This window comes from Xenopus tropicalis, chromosome 2 (genome assembly GCF_000004195.4).
Source record: "Xenopus tropicalis strain Nigerian chromosome 2, UCB_Xtro_10.0, whole genome shotgun sequence".
Taxonomy (NCBI): domain Eukaryota; kingdom Metazoa; phylum Chordata; class Amphibia; order Anura; family Pipidae; genus Xenopus; species Xenopus tropicalis.
Genome location: NC_030678.2, coordinates 140,934,221 through 140,950,602, shown reverse-complemented (window position 1 = coordinate 140,950,602; position 16,382 = coordinate 140,934,221). Strand labels below are relative to the sequence as shown.

The 16,382-nt window shown below is 41.0% G+C and overlaps 1 protein-coding gene across 5 annotated transcripts in view; it reads right to left on the bottom strand.

The window, feature by feature from the left end:
- arhgef25 (Rho guanine nucleotide exchange factor 25) overlaps positions 1 to 16,382 on the bottom strand; it is a 159,587-nt gene that overhangs the window by 74,751 nt on the left and 68,454 nt on the right. Inside the window, 1 exon segment of one of the 5 annotated variants that reach the window (NM_001130274.1) lies at positions 14,580 to 15,023. The exons of the other annotated variants lie outside the window; for them this stretch is intronic. Within the exon segment in view, the coding sequence (NP_001123746.1) occupies positions 14,580 to 14,673 (94 nt within the window). The 5' untranslated portion in view covers positions 14,674 to 15,023. 5 annotated transcript variants of the gene reach the window in all.

Here is a 16,382-nt window from a genome sequence, read left to right as displayed (position 1 = left end):
AGTAAGCCTATTATCAAATGTAGTATATTTAGACAGGGGACTGATTTACAGAGTTGCTACTCTGAAACCTGAGATTGGTGGGAGAAACTAATTCTTATAACTCAAATATAAAAAAATATGTCAGAAAAATATAAAATACAGAAATAACTGAAAAAAAGTTATTATTTGACACTATTTAAAAATGGCAGCTTTGATAGGTGAACTGCCCTTTAATTCCCCCTCCCCCACCATCCCTTTCATGCAGACAACTTTTTTCATGCCCTCTTTTCCCTATTCTCATATAAAATATGATAAACATCATTGGTGTGACATCTCTAGGGTAGAAATAAGAGAGCTGATGAGAAAATCTCTACATTTAGGCCAAGGACCATAGTAGACCAGAGAGACCCAGTACATGCCTATTCCATAAAGGTAAGCAGTTTGGGAAATATTCCTATAATCATTCACCGTACAGTAATAGGCACCACTTCTTTTAAAATAAATGTAAAAAATGATTACATGAAAAAGTTGGAATAAAAATGAGAAAAGGTTAGGACTGATGCTCTTTAAATGTTAATAGGAATGTGACATCAATGGAAATATATAACTACAGTATGAATGTGACCATTTTAGGTTTCCCACAGAACGGTTTGTACATAAAGAGGCCCATGTTACATACTTTAAAAGTCAGAGAGTTGACTAAAGATGAGAAAGTCGTGAGGAATGATAGGATCATAATATCAATGAAAACATTTCCTGAAATGGAAAACACTGTTATCTTTAATTAAGTGAGATTTACTTGAAAGCGATTTACAAAGTGGATACTAAACTTCACAAAAGTGAGAAAGTATTTAAATATCCATTGTTTGCTACATTACATGGTAGGACACACGGCCAGTTCACTAAGTGTAGCAAAAAATAAATAAAAAAATAAATATCTGCAACAAAGTACAGTAACATGCATACAAGTTAAGGAATGTTGAGTATCCCTTGGGGCCAAGAGGATATAATAACCTGTGGGGAGAAATTGAGGCTGCGATAAGTTTTGCAAAATCAAAAGATTGTGCCCAGTTATTAACAGGAATACCGTGGATCTGCCAAAAATCATGTCCAACTTAACTTAAGACATTCCCCTGTATAGTTCCACAAAACAGGACTGGGACTCTGAAATAAGAACAGTTGAGATGTATATTTTGAGATAAAATTGATGGTACAATGGTGAAACAGACTGGATAAAAACCTTGGGAAGGGACTGTGGGATAGCAGGTATAGTAGGGAGAGATGGTGCCTATAGTAGCAGTGGGATAATAGCCTCTGGGAAGGGACTGTGGCTGTGGGATAGCAGGTATAGTAGGGAGAGATGGTGCCTATAGTAGCAGTGGGATAATAGCCTCTGGGAAGGGACTGCGGCTGTGAGATAGCAGGTATAGTAGGGAGAGATGGTGCCTATAGTAACAGTGGGATAATAGCCTCTGGGAAGGGACTGCAGCTGTGAGATAGCAGGTATAGAAGGGAGAGATGGTGCCTATAGTAACAGTGGGATAATAACCTCTGGGAAGGGACTGTGGCTGTGGGATAGCAGGTATAGTAGGGAGAGATGGTGCCTATAGTAGCAGTAGGATAATAGCCTCTGGGAAGGGACTGTGACTGTGGGATAGCAGGTATAGTAGGGAGAGATGGTGCCTATAGTAGCAGTGGGGGGATAATAGCCTCTGGGAAGGGACTGTGACTGTGGGGTAGCAGGTATAGTAGGGAGAGATGGTGCCTATAGTAGCAGTGGGATAATAGCCTCTGGGAAGGGACTGTGGCTGTGAGATGGCAAGTATTGCAAATCACTGACCCCAGAATGGTGCCTGGGTGTGTTTTATAAGGGCACAGTCTAAAATATTTTTCCACAGGTACATAGTAGGGAGAGGTGGTGCCTGTAGCAGTGGGGCTGGGACAGTAGCTGTGGGGTAGCAGGTACAGCTCCAAGCATTCCAAGAGTTGTATTCCAGAACACCAGTTAGAGCACCATAGGCTGAACCGTCTCACTGCTAGCCTGATGATGGCAGTGGCAGTGAAAAGGTTAATGTAAATTCAGAGGCAATGAGACCCTGAGACACTGCTGACTTATCTTGCAAATTTGAAACAGATGTTCCCACTAAAGCCGGCCCAGATATTTTGCTAGTTTTTCTGACTTGGGAATCTGTTCAAGGAAAACAGCAGGAGATTCCGTTTATGGCATTTTCTGAATATGACATTGCTTGAATATTTTCAGTGATATCGTCAGATAAAGGATGGAGCTTATGGAAAAGCCTGAAGTGTTGCCCGCTGCCGAGAAAAGGGTCAGGCTTGTAGCGCCACAGCTGGTGTGAATGACACCTCCCAGCACCCCAGCCAAGCAACTGTAATTAGCCGTACGTGAAGCCGACAATAGCGCAGTTAATTTAACATCCCTTGAAGAGAATGTGAGAAACTTGTATGAGATAAAGTAACATTCACTGCTAATTCCCCCCTTGTGATCTATATTCCATTGGTAGCACTGAGAATCCCACTGCTAGTCTGGAAGTGCAAATCCTATAATGATGTTACTGGAGATACTGAGACATCTCTGGCCTCTGAAGTTCACAGCAATTTAACATTAATCCAAATCTCAGTTCTATTTTCTGTCGAGAATGACAAGAATGTGTGTCCCTTTAAAGTGCATTTAGTCCAATGGGTATTCTAAACACTGCCCTCCTAATAAATAACCACTTGCAGTAGGAAGCCATTGGAAAAGCCAGTGTAAAGTACATTATCCCAGAGGGAAGATATATACTACTATAATCTAAAGGAGACAGTAAGACCAGACTGTCTCATAAAGCTCCACTGGAAACAATATTACATGCGGCTACCCTGGATTTAGGTCCAAGCTGATTTAAGCTTCAATTACAGAAATTTGCAGTTAAGAGGAAATCTGCCTTGCAAAACTGAATAGAGTATGTGTTAGCATTCTATGGGCATAATAGCTGTACTAATATACACACACAGGGCAGAGGGGCTGCTGTAAGATTCCATAGACATACACTATTTCTTGGGCTGGTAGGAGTTTTTTTGGGCCTCTGTGTACTTGAAATGCCAGAGCCTTTTTGAATCCCAGTCCTAACCTGCACACACACACAAACATTATCTATATATAAATATATATACACATATACATATATTTAATATGTATTATATATGTGTAGATATATGTACTTGCCCATTAGGGGCATATAATGTTGAATCACAGCACAGACATTCCGGTACCCAAGCGATTCTATGTTTCCAGATTCTTCCACATTAGATCCAGGTCAAGCAGCTTTCATACTCAAACTAAGAGCTTCCTTCTGTGCCCTAACCCCTGCAGTCCCACCTTTAGCCAAAACATTCTGTATTTAATAAATCTATGTTCTCTCTCCATGCTTGTTACTGAGCTTTTGTGCAGTGTTTAACAATCTTGCAATACATTCACAAATGTAACAGTTTAAGTAAAAAGCATGTTACATAGATTACAATAGACTATATCACACATGGATGACCTGGATTTAATACCGGCTCCACAGCCATTGCATTTAAAAATGTAAATAACAAGTAAAGCTTTATACATAGACTGGTATTTTCCTGTAAGGTACCCCTATATGACCCCTGTTTGCCAGCCCGCTCTACACAATTAAAAATTGTATTTATCTTTATTTGCAAAACAAACTGACTAGCCAATGCTATTATATATGTGAATGCTTTTTATACAGTTGTATTCTTGCCCACTGGCTTTATATTTACCAAAGATCGCCTTTAATTACAGAACACTATAAAGTTCTGCTGATCTGATCATATTAGATAGGAAGGAAACAAAGCAAAGACAATGCCTATGAAGAAATACTGAAAACAAAAATACCCAATATACACCTGATCAAGAAACACAAGGAAAAGATTTAAGAAATGCTCACCCCCCCCCCTCACTTCACATCCAGCTGTTCTGATGGTTTATGCTGTTGGCCTAAATGAATGGAACACTAGACAAGCAGCCGTACAGTTTATGGCCTCTTGTTGGTATCCTTTCATTTGAGCTGTGTGTCAATCAGTCAGATACTGTGCAGGGTCTACATTTCTATACATGTCTCAGGCTATCACATTCCTTTCATCATAACCATCATTTATTTATTAAGTGCATACAAGTTTACTATACTAAAACACATAGGAGTCTAACAGCAAATTTACAGACCTTTTACAATAAACAGAAGGAGTAGAAGGACCTTGATTGCAAAAATTTGGTATCTAATGATCTCCACAATTACACATTTAGCATAACAGTCATCAAAATGAGGCATATTTATCAAAGGAAGAAGATAATCATTGTTTCATCCCTAGTAGTAGTAGTAGTTAACATCTTCATACAACAATAACAAATACAAATCTCAGTTAAGAGAATACATTAGACTAGATGAGATTATTTACAGTGTAGTAGAAATGAGAACATAATATCACCGTATGTGAAAATGATCTAGCTCCTATTCGTTAATATGTCTTTCCCGAGGACACAAGGGCATCCCTTGAGGCTAGGTGAAAGAAGGTTTCATTTTAAGGTTCAGAAAGGTTGTGAGAGCTATCAAAGTGTAGAATTGTCTCTAAGAAAGGCTGCACTTGCACATTTAAGAACGGGCTGGATGCCTTTACAACAAGTAAGAAAACACAAGGCTAGTGTTATTAATACTGATAATATAATGCTGGGGGGCTGGGAAGGGAGGAATACTCCCCTTCTGAGGCACACTGCAGCCAGCTGCACTTGGGGTTTTTCACTCTCCTTTGGATCAGACAGAATTACTGAAGCAAATGTTAAACTTGACTTGTTCTCCATAACTTACAAGATTCAGCATTTTTGCCAACAAATACAATGACTTATATGTTTTTTGTCCTGAAGGTGAAATTCAAGGGTAGTCAAAGTTGCAGAATTTACCCAGTAGACCCGAATACCACTTTTCCCCAACAGAGTAGCACAATAGTCAGTTCCACCATAAAGTACTAGAGAATGAGAATCTCCACCCAAGAAAAGTGAAAAAAATGTTCTTTTCCAAATACATGAAATACGTTCTGAATGGTTTTAAAGTTATGTGTTCTGTTCTCTGGTTCTGACTCTATTAACAATGTAACAGGTCAGGCCCCCATTCCCTCAGGATCACACATGCAAATCTATTTAGCTCACATACGGAGCACTGGGGTAAGGTTGCTCTGAAGTTTTCTGCATGTCCTGCCCCCAAAGCTCCAAATGTGACAAAAGTTTAGGTGTGGCTGGGTGGCATGCCCCCCCTAAATGTGTGCCACCCGAGGCCCGGGCCTTAGTGACCTCATCACAAATCCAGGCCTATGTACAATCATTGGGCGCATACACTGAAACTGCAGATTACATACAAAAATACAACCAATAATCAATACAAAAGAGAATGTGGGCCCATGCCAAAAGAACTTAAATAGCAATAATGTTTACAGATAAGAAAGTTGGTTAGATTTACATATTCTTTTATTATGCAAAACCAGAATGGATAATTAAAAAAAAAATAAACAAAGTAAGAAAAGCAATGGAATTAAAGCATCAAAAAGAGTCTGCTGTTTGATTAATGGTGTCAGTAACCTCTCCAACCAGACCTGTAAGCTATCAGGCCCCCAAGCTAACAATGGCAGGAATGGAAGCCATAAGGCTTATTTATGATTGCGGGGCACTTAAAAAGGGGCAGAAGTGCACATCATATCCTGGCCCTTACCTCAAATATGCAACTTGCTGCTTTCAGTAATTGAGTTTTAGTAAACAGCACTAACATTGATTATTTTAATTTGTTGAAGAATGGATTCCCATTGATTTGGCAGTCGTTCCGTTGGCAATTTCTTGGTGGCATTCAGAGTGAGATCAGCGGAAAGCACATTGGAGATCAATAACAGCTGACTCAGTGCAGTCCCGCATCTGCCAGCTCAGTGCTATGCTGCTGAGACTCAGGCTGCGACAGCCCATGCAATACCACAGACCGGCAGAACAAGTGAGGAAAGCACGCTAATGACAAGTAGTTGGCAATCCAAGTGTGTGTGTGTGTGACAGGCTGGACATGTGCATACAACCCTTACACCTGGCTGGATAACTCAATGTTCTCTGACAATCACAGGGAAAAGTTCTTTGTGCAGAGGAAGTTTTTATATGACTGCAGAGTAATGAGCGCTAGTAAAGCATGCAAAGTCCCCTCTGTCATTAGTCAGCTGCCCACACAAGACTATTTAAAGCAGTGCTGCCTGGCCCGCAGGGATAAGTCACTATTGCATGGCCATATTATTATTATTAATATTATTCTTTATTTATATGGGGCCAACAGATTATACATCATTTATTTCAACCCCTTCCCTATCACATTCACACGCCCCTAGCACATTCTCACACAGTAGGGTCAGTTTTATTAGCAGCCAATTGACCAGCCCGTATGTTTTTCAAGTGTGGGAAGAGTACCCAGAGGAAACCATCACAATCATGTTGAGCATTTTGAGAAAATATGGAGAAAAGATCACATTATAAATATATTTCTGAATCCTAAAACCTTCTGCTCCTGAGTCCTCCTGGGTTCTCAATAACAACTCCTACATCTAACAATTAATTGTTAAAATGTTTTAAACACTGTACTGATAACCTATAAGATACCAGCCAGGGCTAGGGCAGTATTACAAATTTACAGACAATGTACCACCAGCATCCAATCCACTGTCACAACTCTCCCTCTAGTCTGCCCTACTCAGTATTTTCCCTTAGATGTGGCCCATGACATCATGCCTCCACTCCATCTACATCTCAACTCCGCCCCTAACATCATGAACACACCCTCTCATGAACTCTCCACTGCTTTGGCCAGTAAGAATGAAGCTGAAAGGTTGCAACCCTAATGAGGTCACTTGCCAGTTTTATCATTACATAACTTCCATATTTTAAGGCAGGCATTGGTTAGCAGGCCAAGTTGTGTGCAAACAGTTGCGGATAGACTAGCAAGGTCAAGCTGATTATAATAATAGTTGCAATGGTTAGTTGGGTCTGTATCTGCCAAGTCTGGAGGTTTTCTATTTGCAGTCAGATTCTAGAAGGCACACTTGTCTAATAATAATTCCACATAGTCTATGTTGACAGGTTAAGGGATGTTACAGACAGCCTGTCTATCAGCAATTTCATGTACATTTACACAAAATACACTGGGATTTACACCTGGCGCAGCCTGCCAGTCAGTTGCATCAGTCTTTATTTATGTGATGTAGCCAAATCCCCCATGTGAATCAGGCCTTAGGAAATGTTCTGCTCCCTGCGGATAGTGTACTGCTACTTGTCTTCAGGGACAAAACACAATTCACAGATAATTCCACCCAGCAATACATTATATCACAAAGTTTCAAATTTAGAAGAAATTACATATTTTATTTGCTATTTTAATTTAAATCTCAACACTCACTATAAAGTAAGTGCTAGACTTAAGCTACTGTAGATTGGTGCTTGCACCTATTTTAGTGAATGAGACCCTTATTTTTGCAAGAGTAAGTATGCTATTACCTGTATTCTATGCACTTTAGTTGCATTTCCCTTTTATGTTCATCAATGCCTGTGGGCTTATTGCCCATGGAAACAAATCAGCAATTAGTTTTTTTCCGTCGTCCAAAGGTGAAGTTCTGATTGTCTCATATGGGCAACTGCTCTGGTCAAATTTGTGACCTTGACAAGATCTGCCCATAAAACTAGGCATCCAATCACAGTACACCATGGGTGCGGGAAGGGGCAGGACATCCCTCCAAGTCTTGTCAAGACCGGCTTCTCGGTGAAATGTGCATGCCGCTGAGTCACGGGCAGCGTTATTGCATCAGGCACTATGCCCCCTTCTGATGCTGGAATTCTAAGGAAGACCCCTGCATTGTGGGAAATAAACAGGGCAATTGCATTTGAAATTACACCTTGCTCTCTGCACTTGCGGATGTAAATGAGCCGTAATAATTTGTTGCCTTTTAGCATTTTAATCTATTTTTAAGAGCAAAGACAGAAAGGCTTCCTGACGTGAATTTTTGTATTTATTTTTTTATATGCAGTTTTAAGGTTCATCATCTATTTTATTTTGGTGCTTATTGTTGCTGTGGTAACCTTCTGCTACTGGAATATGCCACTTCAGCTGAATTAGTTCATTGGCACATAATGGTAATTATGCACCATTTTGTCTTCTGTTGTTCGGGCAGTTACCATAGTGTGCTGACGAGAGAGAAGAAAATAAGATCTATACGATACTGCCTGCATGTATTTCATTTCTTGCATTGGAGACACATCGTAAAAATTACTGTTCCTTAAATAAAGTATGCACCCTATGCAGGTTTTAATTTAGACCAAATTTAGACCCTGGGGATCCCTATAAGGGGCAGTAATTCCAGGGTTCCTACAGCAAGTTATGTCAATGGCCGCTATAGGAAATCGAAAAAGAAAGGCAGGCACTCCGGGTAAATAAACGTCTTACGTAGCTCTATAAGTTGAAGTAAAATCAGTATAGTTTATTTAAACTTACACATAATGCTACAAAGAGGCTTATAACGGGTAAGAATTTTTACCTCATTCACCTAGTGCAATGTTTTGTTAAATGCTGCATTTTAGGGAAAAAAATTTTTGCATCTGAAAATTGCACTTTGTGAAGCATTTATAATAAATAAAATAATTCTTAGGATTTGGTGCCTACTTAGAATATAGGTCTGCCTGCCATCATGTAATCCCATTCTAAACACCACCAAGTGATTGCACTTCTCTAGCCCCATTACATCCCTTAGTAAAAGCAAGGCTCTCAGTCCCTTGTATATCTGTAAACACTCCCTTGCACTGACACTAATCTTATGTCCCAGGCTTTGCAGTGATATTTTTTTAGACTTATAAATAAGCAAAAACTGCAGTCCCTTCACTTCTGCCTACAGCACAAAAGTATCAGATTTCATGACTTTTCTATACTGCAATAGCAGGACAAGCCAGAGCTTGACAAAACAGATTTGGGGAATATTACCCCCACTACTACTATAGGCACCCTCTTTTCCTGCTATACCTGCTATCCCACAGCCACAGTCCCTTCCCAGAGGCTATTATCCCACTGCTACTATAGGCACCATCTCTCCCTACTATACCTGCTATCCCACAGCCACAGTCCCTTCCCAGAGGCTATTATCCCACTGCTACTATAGGCACCATCTCTCCCTACTATACCTGCTATCCCCACAGTCCCTTCCCAGAGGCTATTATCCCCTCACTGCTACTATAGGCACCATCTCTCCCTACTATACCTGCTATCCCACAGCCCCAGTCCCTTCCCAGAGGCTATTATCCCACTGCTACTAAAGGCACCATCTCTCCCTATTATACCTGCTATCCCACAGCCACAGTCCCTTCCCAGAGGCTATTATCCCCACTGCTACTATAGGCACCATCTCTCCCTACTATACCTGCTACCCCACAGCCACAGTCTCTTCCCAGAGGCTATTACCCCCACTGCTACTATAGGCACCATCTCTCCCTATTATACCTGCTATCCCACAGCCACTGTCCCTTCCCAGAGGCTATTATCCCCACTGCTACTATAGGCACCATCTCTCCCTACTATACCTGCTATCCCACAGCCACAGTCTCTTCCCAGAGGCTATTATCCCCACTGCTACTATAGGCACCATCTCTCCCTACTATACCTGCTATCCCACAGCCACAGTCCCTTCCCAGAGGCTATTATCCCCCCACTGCTACTATAGGCACCATCTCTCCCTACTATACCTGCTATCCCACAGCCACAGTCCCTTCCCAGAGGCTATTATCCCCCCACTGCTACTATAGGCACCATCTCTCCCTACTATACCTGCTACCCCACAGCCACAGTCTCTTCCCAGAGGCTATATATATATATATATGGTTAGACCCTAAGCTCAGTAAGTGACAGCAGCACAGAGCATGTGCAGGAAATCGGCAGAAAAGAAGATGTGGGGCTACTGGGGCATCTTTGGGGGCACAGATCTTCCCTGCTAAAGGGTTGTGGTGACCTTGGGCTCATTTAAAAGATAAGGTACATTTCTAGCCTAATCCTTTGTTGAGCTTTAGTTTTTCTTTAATCTGAGCTTAGTGTTTCAGTTTTGAAAAGTGTTCTGTCTACTGTTTTTTTATTCCCATTAACAACACAGCACTCAAATCAGCTCCATATCAGAAGAAAATATTTTGTAGTAATGTATTACATTTGAGTTGTTTATTGAAAATAAGTGTCTAAAGTTTCCTTTATAAATTATTCCTGGAGCTTTCCCAGTGATATTATGTGCAATCTTAATTAAAATGTTTACACTGCACCAAATGCTTTTCTTGGGGGACCAAGTCAATTGGAGAATCTAATTCTGATGTAATTTATGGGAAAGTATTTTTATTGAAAATGCCATGTTTTGGTCACACTGAGTGACCTTTTCCCTGAAGAAACCAAAATACTTTTGTTTCTTGATGCTAAGCCCAATGCTGGGTCAGGCTGGAAGGGTGCCCTAGGCAAGCTGCCCTGGATCATGCCTGCACTTATCAGCACAAAACTTGCCGGCGCTGACTCTTACTCCTTTTTTCTTACTCGTGGGCCAGACTAGGGGTAGGCAGACAAAAGAGCAAAAGAGATGGGTGCCTACCCCCCTGCCCACAATGTTGGTATGTTTCTGGCGTACACAGGTCTCACCTTTACAAATAGGTACATTTTTTTGGTGGAAAATGAAATGGATGCATATAAATATGCCTGTAGCTAATAAGAATCCTCCGTGGGCATATAGCCCTTTAAATAAAATATCAGGCTTTGTTTATGTATAATGTGGTATATGCATAAGGATATGCTCCATAACAGGTCTGGAATAAGCATTTATTCCTTCTTAAACAAAATCAGCAAATTTTCTCTATTATATTTTCGAGATTATAAAGTAAGTATTAGGGGGTTCATTCTAAAGGACAACAACAGAAAAATATTACATATCCTGAAGAGAGACAACAAGGGAAGGTCCTGCTGTCAGTCAGCTTTCCCTTAGTTGTACAATATTGGATTGCAGACAGTGTGTGCATTACAGAAAGCCTTACACACTGAGCCTTTATTAGTTGTACAATATTGGATTGCAGACAGTGTGTGCATTACAGAAAGCCTTGCACACTGAGTATTTGGCTCCCAGCTTCTGACTTGGAGAAGGAGGGAGAAAGTGAGTGTGCAAGAAATGGAAAGAGGAGGGAGTGGGGGGAGTAATGACATAGAGACAGGAAAACATATTAAGTACCACTGTTACATTTATTTCTGTATGTGCTGTCTCTCTCTCTCTCCCATAGCCAGATGTTAACTCTTTCAGCACCTAAAGTTGCAGAAACAGCTACACGTGACTCCAAGGTTAATTAGTCTACTTTCACCGGAATGACCATTATTTTATCTGCTCCTTTAAGTATTACATGACTGGCCAAAACATACAAAGGAACTAAAGTACATGATCTAACAATGGTTCTGTTTTCCCCATTCCCTTTTTGCAGTCATATAAATATTCATGCCAAGATTTGTTACAATATTTATATTTTTCCAATTACATTAACACTCAGTGCCCCCCCATTCATGTCTCTGGTGTGACTGTAAAGTCATAATGTCGAATGAAGGGAACTACAAAGGGGACGTTGGCATCCAAGCATCAATATTAATAGTTCCTTTTCAGTCTGGTGGTCTTGCATGTATATAGCATTACCTTTCATTCTCCAGAAGGTACTGTGATGCCTCTACTATACAGCATTGTTTGGTTAGCTCCAGACACAGCTTCAGCACAAACACACAGAGCCACAGCACATAATCCACTTTGTGTTAGGACAGTGTTTTTCTATGGAACATCCCTGACAACCCTAGACATTGCTTATACTCTCCCATCCTCCCAGCAGATAACTCTTGAGTGGAATGTGTTCCTAGTAACTACACTGAGGGCATACGCAGCGTGGCAAGAATGCCATTATGTTTTTTCCTATTGAATGTGTCCAGAGTTGGTTAGCAAGGTTCATCTAACAATGTCTGAACCCTGGGTTACAGCATAGAAGTACAGATTAGACTCCTCGAAAGAATCTGATATACAGGGCCCACAATTAAATAGTGTCAGACAGAAATGTAATGGCTGTTACATAGGAAGGACATAAGACTAAAGTGAGCTGCCCTTGACTGGTACCCACAGGTGGATCCTCTGGTACTGTGGCAGGTTAGTCTGAACCTGGAGAAGCACTTGACAAGGGGTTAGGATCCCAAAGTTACACAGAAAGTAAAAGGGGTCCAGAAACAAAGAAGCAATCAGTAAAGTACATATTAGCATGATATAAGTCAACATATCATGGAGGAGATACGTAAAGCATAGAAATACTAAAAATGCCATGAACATCAGAGCAGTAGTAATAGAATATACAGTCAGTTCATGTTGTGGCTATTACGAATAATGAATAATATATGGTGCTGGTTTCACTTTGTTAAAAGAATTAATACTATCTGTAAATATGGCCCTTTTATTGGAGCTCCCATTAGATCCTCTCAGGTCCCTGTGGTGTTTCAAATGAGGGGTGGGTGTGTCCTAACGGTCTCTGCCAAAAGCACAGTAGGAGGGAATAGCCAGTCACAGCCTTGCACTCACACAAGCATAGACAGTTTCCTATCAGGTCAGCCTAGCTGTTGATTGGTTCCTTTCCTATAGTGCAGTGTGCTAAGTGTCGCCGGCCCCCCTGCACAGCCTGGGAAAGGAGGCAGAACCAAGTGGCACTGATAGGCAGGACTAACAGATCCAGATTTGTGGCTAGGCCATAAAGACCCAGGCCTAGGGCAGCACAAAATTTAGGGGCTGCATGCCCATAGCCGCAAGTAAAATTTGCTCACATACAGAGCACCGGTGACGGGACGCGCAAAAAAACTTTAGCGTGCTCTGTATCAGCCTGAAACACTACTTTTCAGTACAATTCATTGGCACAATATTGTTTTTCACGTAATAATAAAAAAACACAATCACATTTAAATATTAATAACTCTATTTAATAATGAATTCAATATATACAGTGTCCTTGGCCTCCCACTTTACACACAGAGCATATGTGGACATCAGTTTTAAAAAAACCATAAACTATGGCAAAGAAAGCCAGTTCCAACATAGCTAGTAAAAAGCACAAAAATTTCAGATATAATATATTCTGGAAAGGTATAGGACCCTTTCAGTCTAGTAGTTTACGGATTTTAGAATATGGCACCATAAAACTGAAGGAATCCCATATAATTTTCATTCAAATGGCACACATTAGATAGTATAGAGCCTGCTACACTAAACTTGATTCATGTTCCTACTGAATCCAGTTCCTTATGATGATTATTATTATTATTTCTTTTCAATCTGGGAACACAGAAGATGAAAAGACCTTTATGTCTTGAAGGATCTTCCCGGTGTTTCAATAGCTATTTTATCAGCATGGCAATTAGATTGTTTCACTTTTTTGACAAAAGATATACTATATAATTAAGTCACATCTGTATATACCCTGCACCTTAGTTACAGGTACTTTACTTGTTACATTGTTGGAATGCTGTACAGTTGGGCAATACATAACTGCCTTAACCCATTAATAATAAAGAATATATAAAGTATATTTGTCTCAGCACAATGCAACAAACTATCAGGAACTGTGAGTATCCATTCAGCTGTAACATACACAACACAGAAGAGAATACATCTTTGCTTTAAATGTCCTGACCCTCCAGGTCAAACCATAGGCATGATGTTATATTCCATCAAGTCACTTAATAAGGTCTCACTTCAGGAAATGATACAATGCAGTGAGCAAGCCTGCAATTATCATCCCAGAGGAAAAACATACAGGCAATCCAGAAAGATAATGCAGCCAGATAATGTGAATGATAGCACCGATAGTCAATATAAACAATTGCAAATGAACCAAATGGGATCTGGTAACAACCTGAAGATAACATTAGTGGTATATATAAGTGGCTTTGGCATCTAATGTCCCAGAGAAACATCACGGAAGAGGTACACCCAGACTGGATACCCTCAGTTACTCAGTAAGCAGAATATTTACTATAAAGGGGCAATGTCTGTGTGAGAACCTAGGAAGGAGCAGAAGCGTCACACAGGGATCAGTGTGTAGAACACATGAGACTTTACAGGAATATCTTTAACTATACGGCAGCCATAAAAGAATCTTAAAAGGTTTCTTAGCACTGTAAGGATCTCAGTGTGAACATCTGTGGTCCTAATCAGCTCTCTTATCAGTCTGTAGCCATGTAGCTTTGTCATGGGAAGGTCCTCTAATAACAGATGCCCAGTCTTGGCAAGTTGGAAACAAGATAAACCTTGACTTCTGGCTGACAAGCCTATTCCCGTGCCACAGCACTTTAGCTGCTGTTGAACTACAAGTCACAGAATCCCTCTTTCCAGCTCTTAAAGCAAGGGGAAGCTGAGAGCTGTAGTTCCCCAAGAACTGGAGGACCAGTGGTTGCTTATCACTGGTTTATCATTGGCAGATACCCAAACAAATGCAAGGGAAAGCTCCCATCAGCACTAACCTCTCACCCGGGCGTAGCAGCAGCTGCACTGAGACAGGACCTTTCGGAAGAGATTTTGGCAAGCACAGCCGTGGCGTGGGTTGCCCCCTCTCATTGCTCCCCAGGCATGGCGATGCCGAGCCCGGTCCAGTGCATGCCAGGGGATGAGGCAACCCCACTCAGCCTCCAGATAATGTAAAGTCACCAAAGCAGCAGAAGAAGGTAGAAATGAGCAAGGAGCAGCAATGTGAGGCTACACAGGGCTGCACAGATCGGATGTGCACAGAGACAAGGGGCTGAGAGAAGCCAGCTGCTGCCCCTGGAGCTGCCTGAGAGAGGCTGAAGGAAGCCGTCTCCTAAAGTGGCACATTCGCAGGGCTGTTTCACTGCTCAGAGCTGCCTGAAAGGAGGAGTCAGTGGCTCTTCCAGGAATCGCCTTGCACTCCCTCCATGGCCATCTCATTCCCCAAGCTCTACTACCAAATCTCTATTGCCCCTCTGCCTCCAACAGCTACACAGCCCTACTCCCTCCCATGCACTTACACAACTTGCCTACTTCTGCCTTCTCTTTCAACCTGTTTATTATACACTCTCTTGTCCGCAGGGGAAGAAAATCTTATTTATTAATCAATGCAGTTACATGTGTATCCTATTACTGAATTCTGCAATGTTATTACTTGGGCTTGTATTAGGGGATTTGTTATTTAAACAATAACAAAGTGTTTCTCTATCAGACTGCAGTGCCATTACACATGCATTGCTCGCTGCTCAGAGAAACAATAGGCACCTTTATTATTTATACTCTAGGGTACATTGTGAGTTATTACTGGGAAGCTTATATCTCCGCCTCAGTGCATCTATTTCTCATTATGTAAATACTGGTTTGGAATATACTGGGGTCAGGGAGACTTTAGGGTAGGGATAAGACCTCAGCATCCCAGTATGACAAAGTGGCAAATATTCTTTATATCAGCAATAAGAGCAGTTGTTAAAATGGACGCAAAGTTGAGCACATATGATTGCTATTTATAGAAGGTACTTGCAGTCAAACATGCTCCGTGCCCCAGTGTGCCGCCCAGCCTACTCTGATGAATTATCACACAAGGAAATAAGTGCATGTTTTGGAGCATCATGCACAATTGTTTCAGCCGCAATAACTCTAGAATTCTGGGGGGAAAACACAACGCATTTTGGGAAAGCATGGCATTTATATCCAAAATGTGATATGAACTGTGCTCATAAATAAACCTTAATAGGTCTCATAAACTAGTGGTATAAACACAAGTCCAGGAGAAAAAACTACCTGTGCCATAGCAACTGTGCCAGCTCTGTGCCCGGGATTAAGAATTTGGCACAAAGCATATACCACTGCATGCATGTTCTGAATGACACACAAGTTGAACACAACTCCCATTATCCCACAACAGCTGCAGTCTGTATCATATCAATAATTATTATACGGGGGGCAGATGCTTATAACAGTGGGTATACATTAATTATTTTGTTTCTATGTAAAAATGTGACTCCATTGTAGAGACCCTCTCTTGGCAGTAATAAAAGGGAAACTCCACCCAAACAGAACTTAAGCTTTTTGAAAAGTAAACATCATTTCAAGCAACTTTGCAATATACATCAACTATAACTATGCAGCCTTTTTATGATTTTTAACATAATAATATGGTTTTGGAACAGTTACCTAAACCCCGCTCCCTGTTCTCTTGCTAATCTGGCTGACTACTTTACGACTTAAATAAAATGTAACAGTAGTCAACTATCCTCAGCTTGACTTCAGACTGCATCCTCTAAATCCCCCAATTTCCTGCA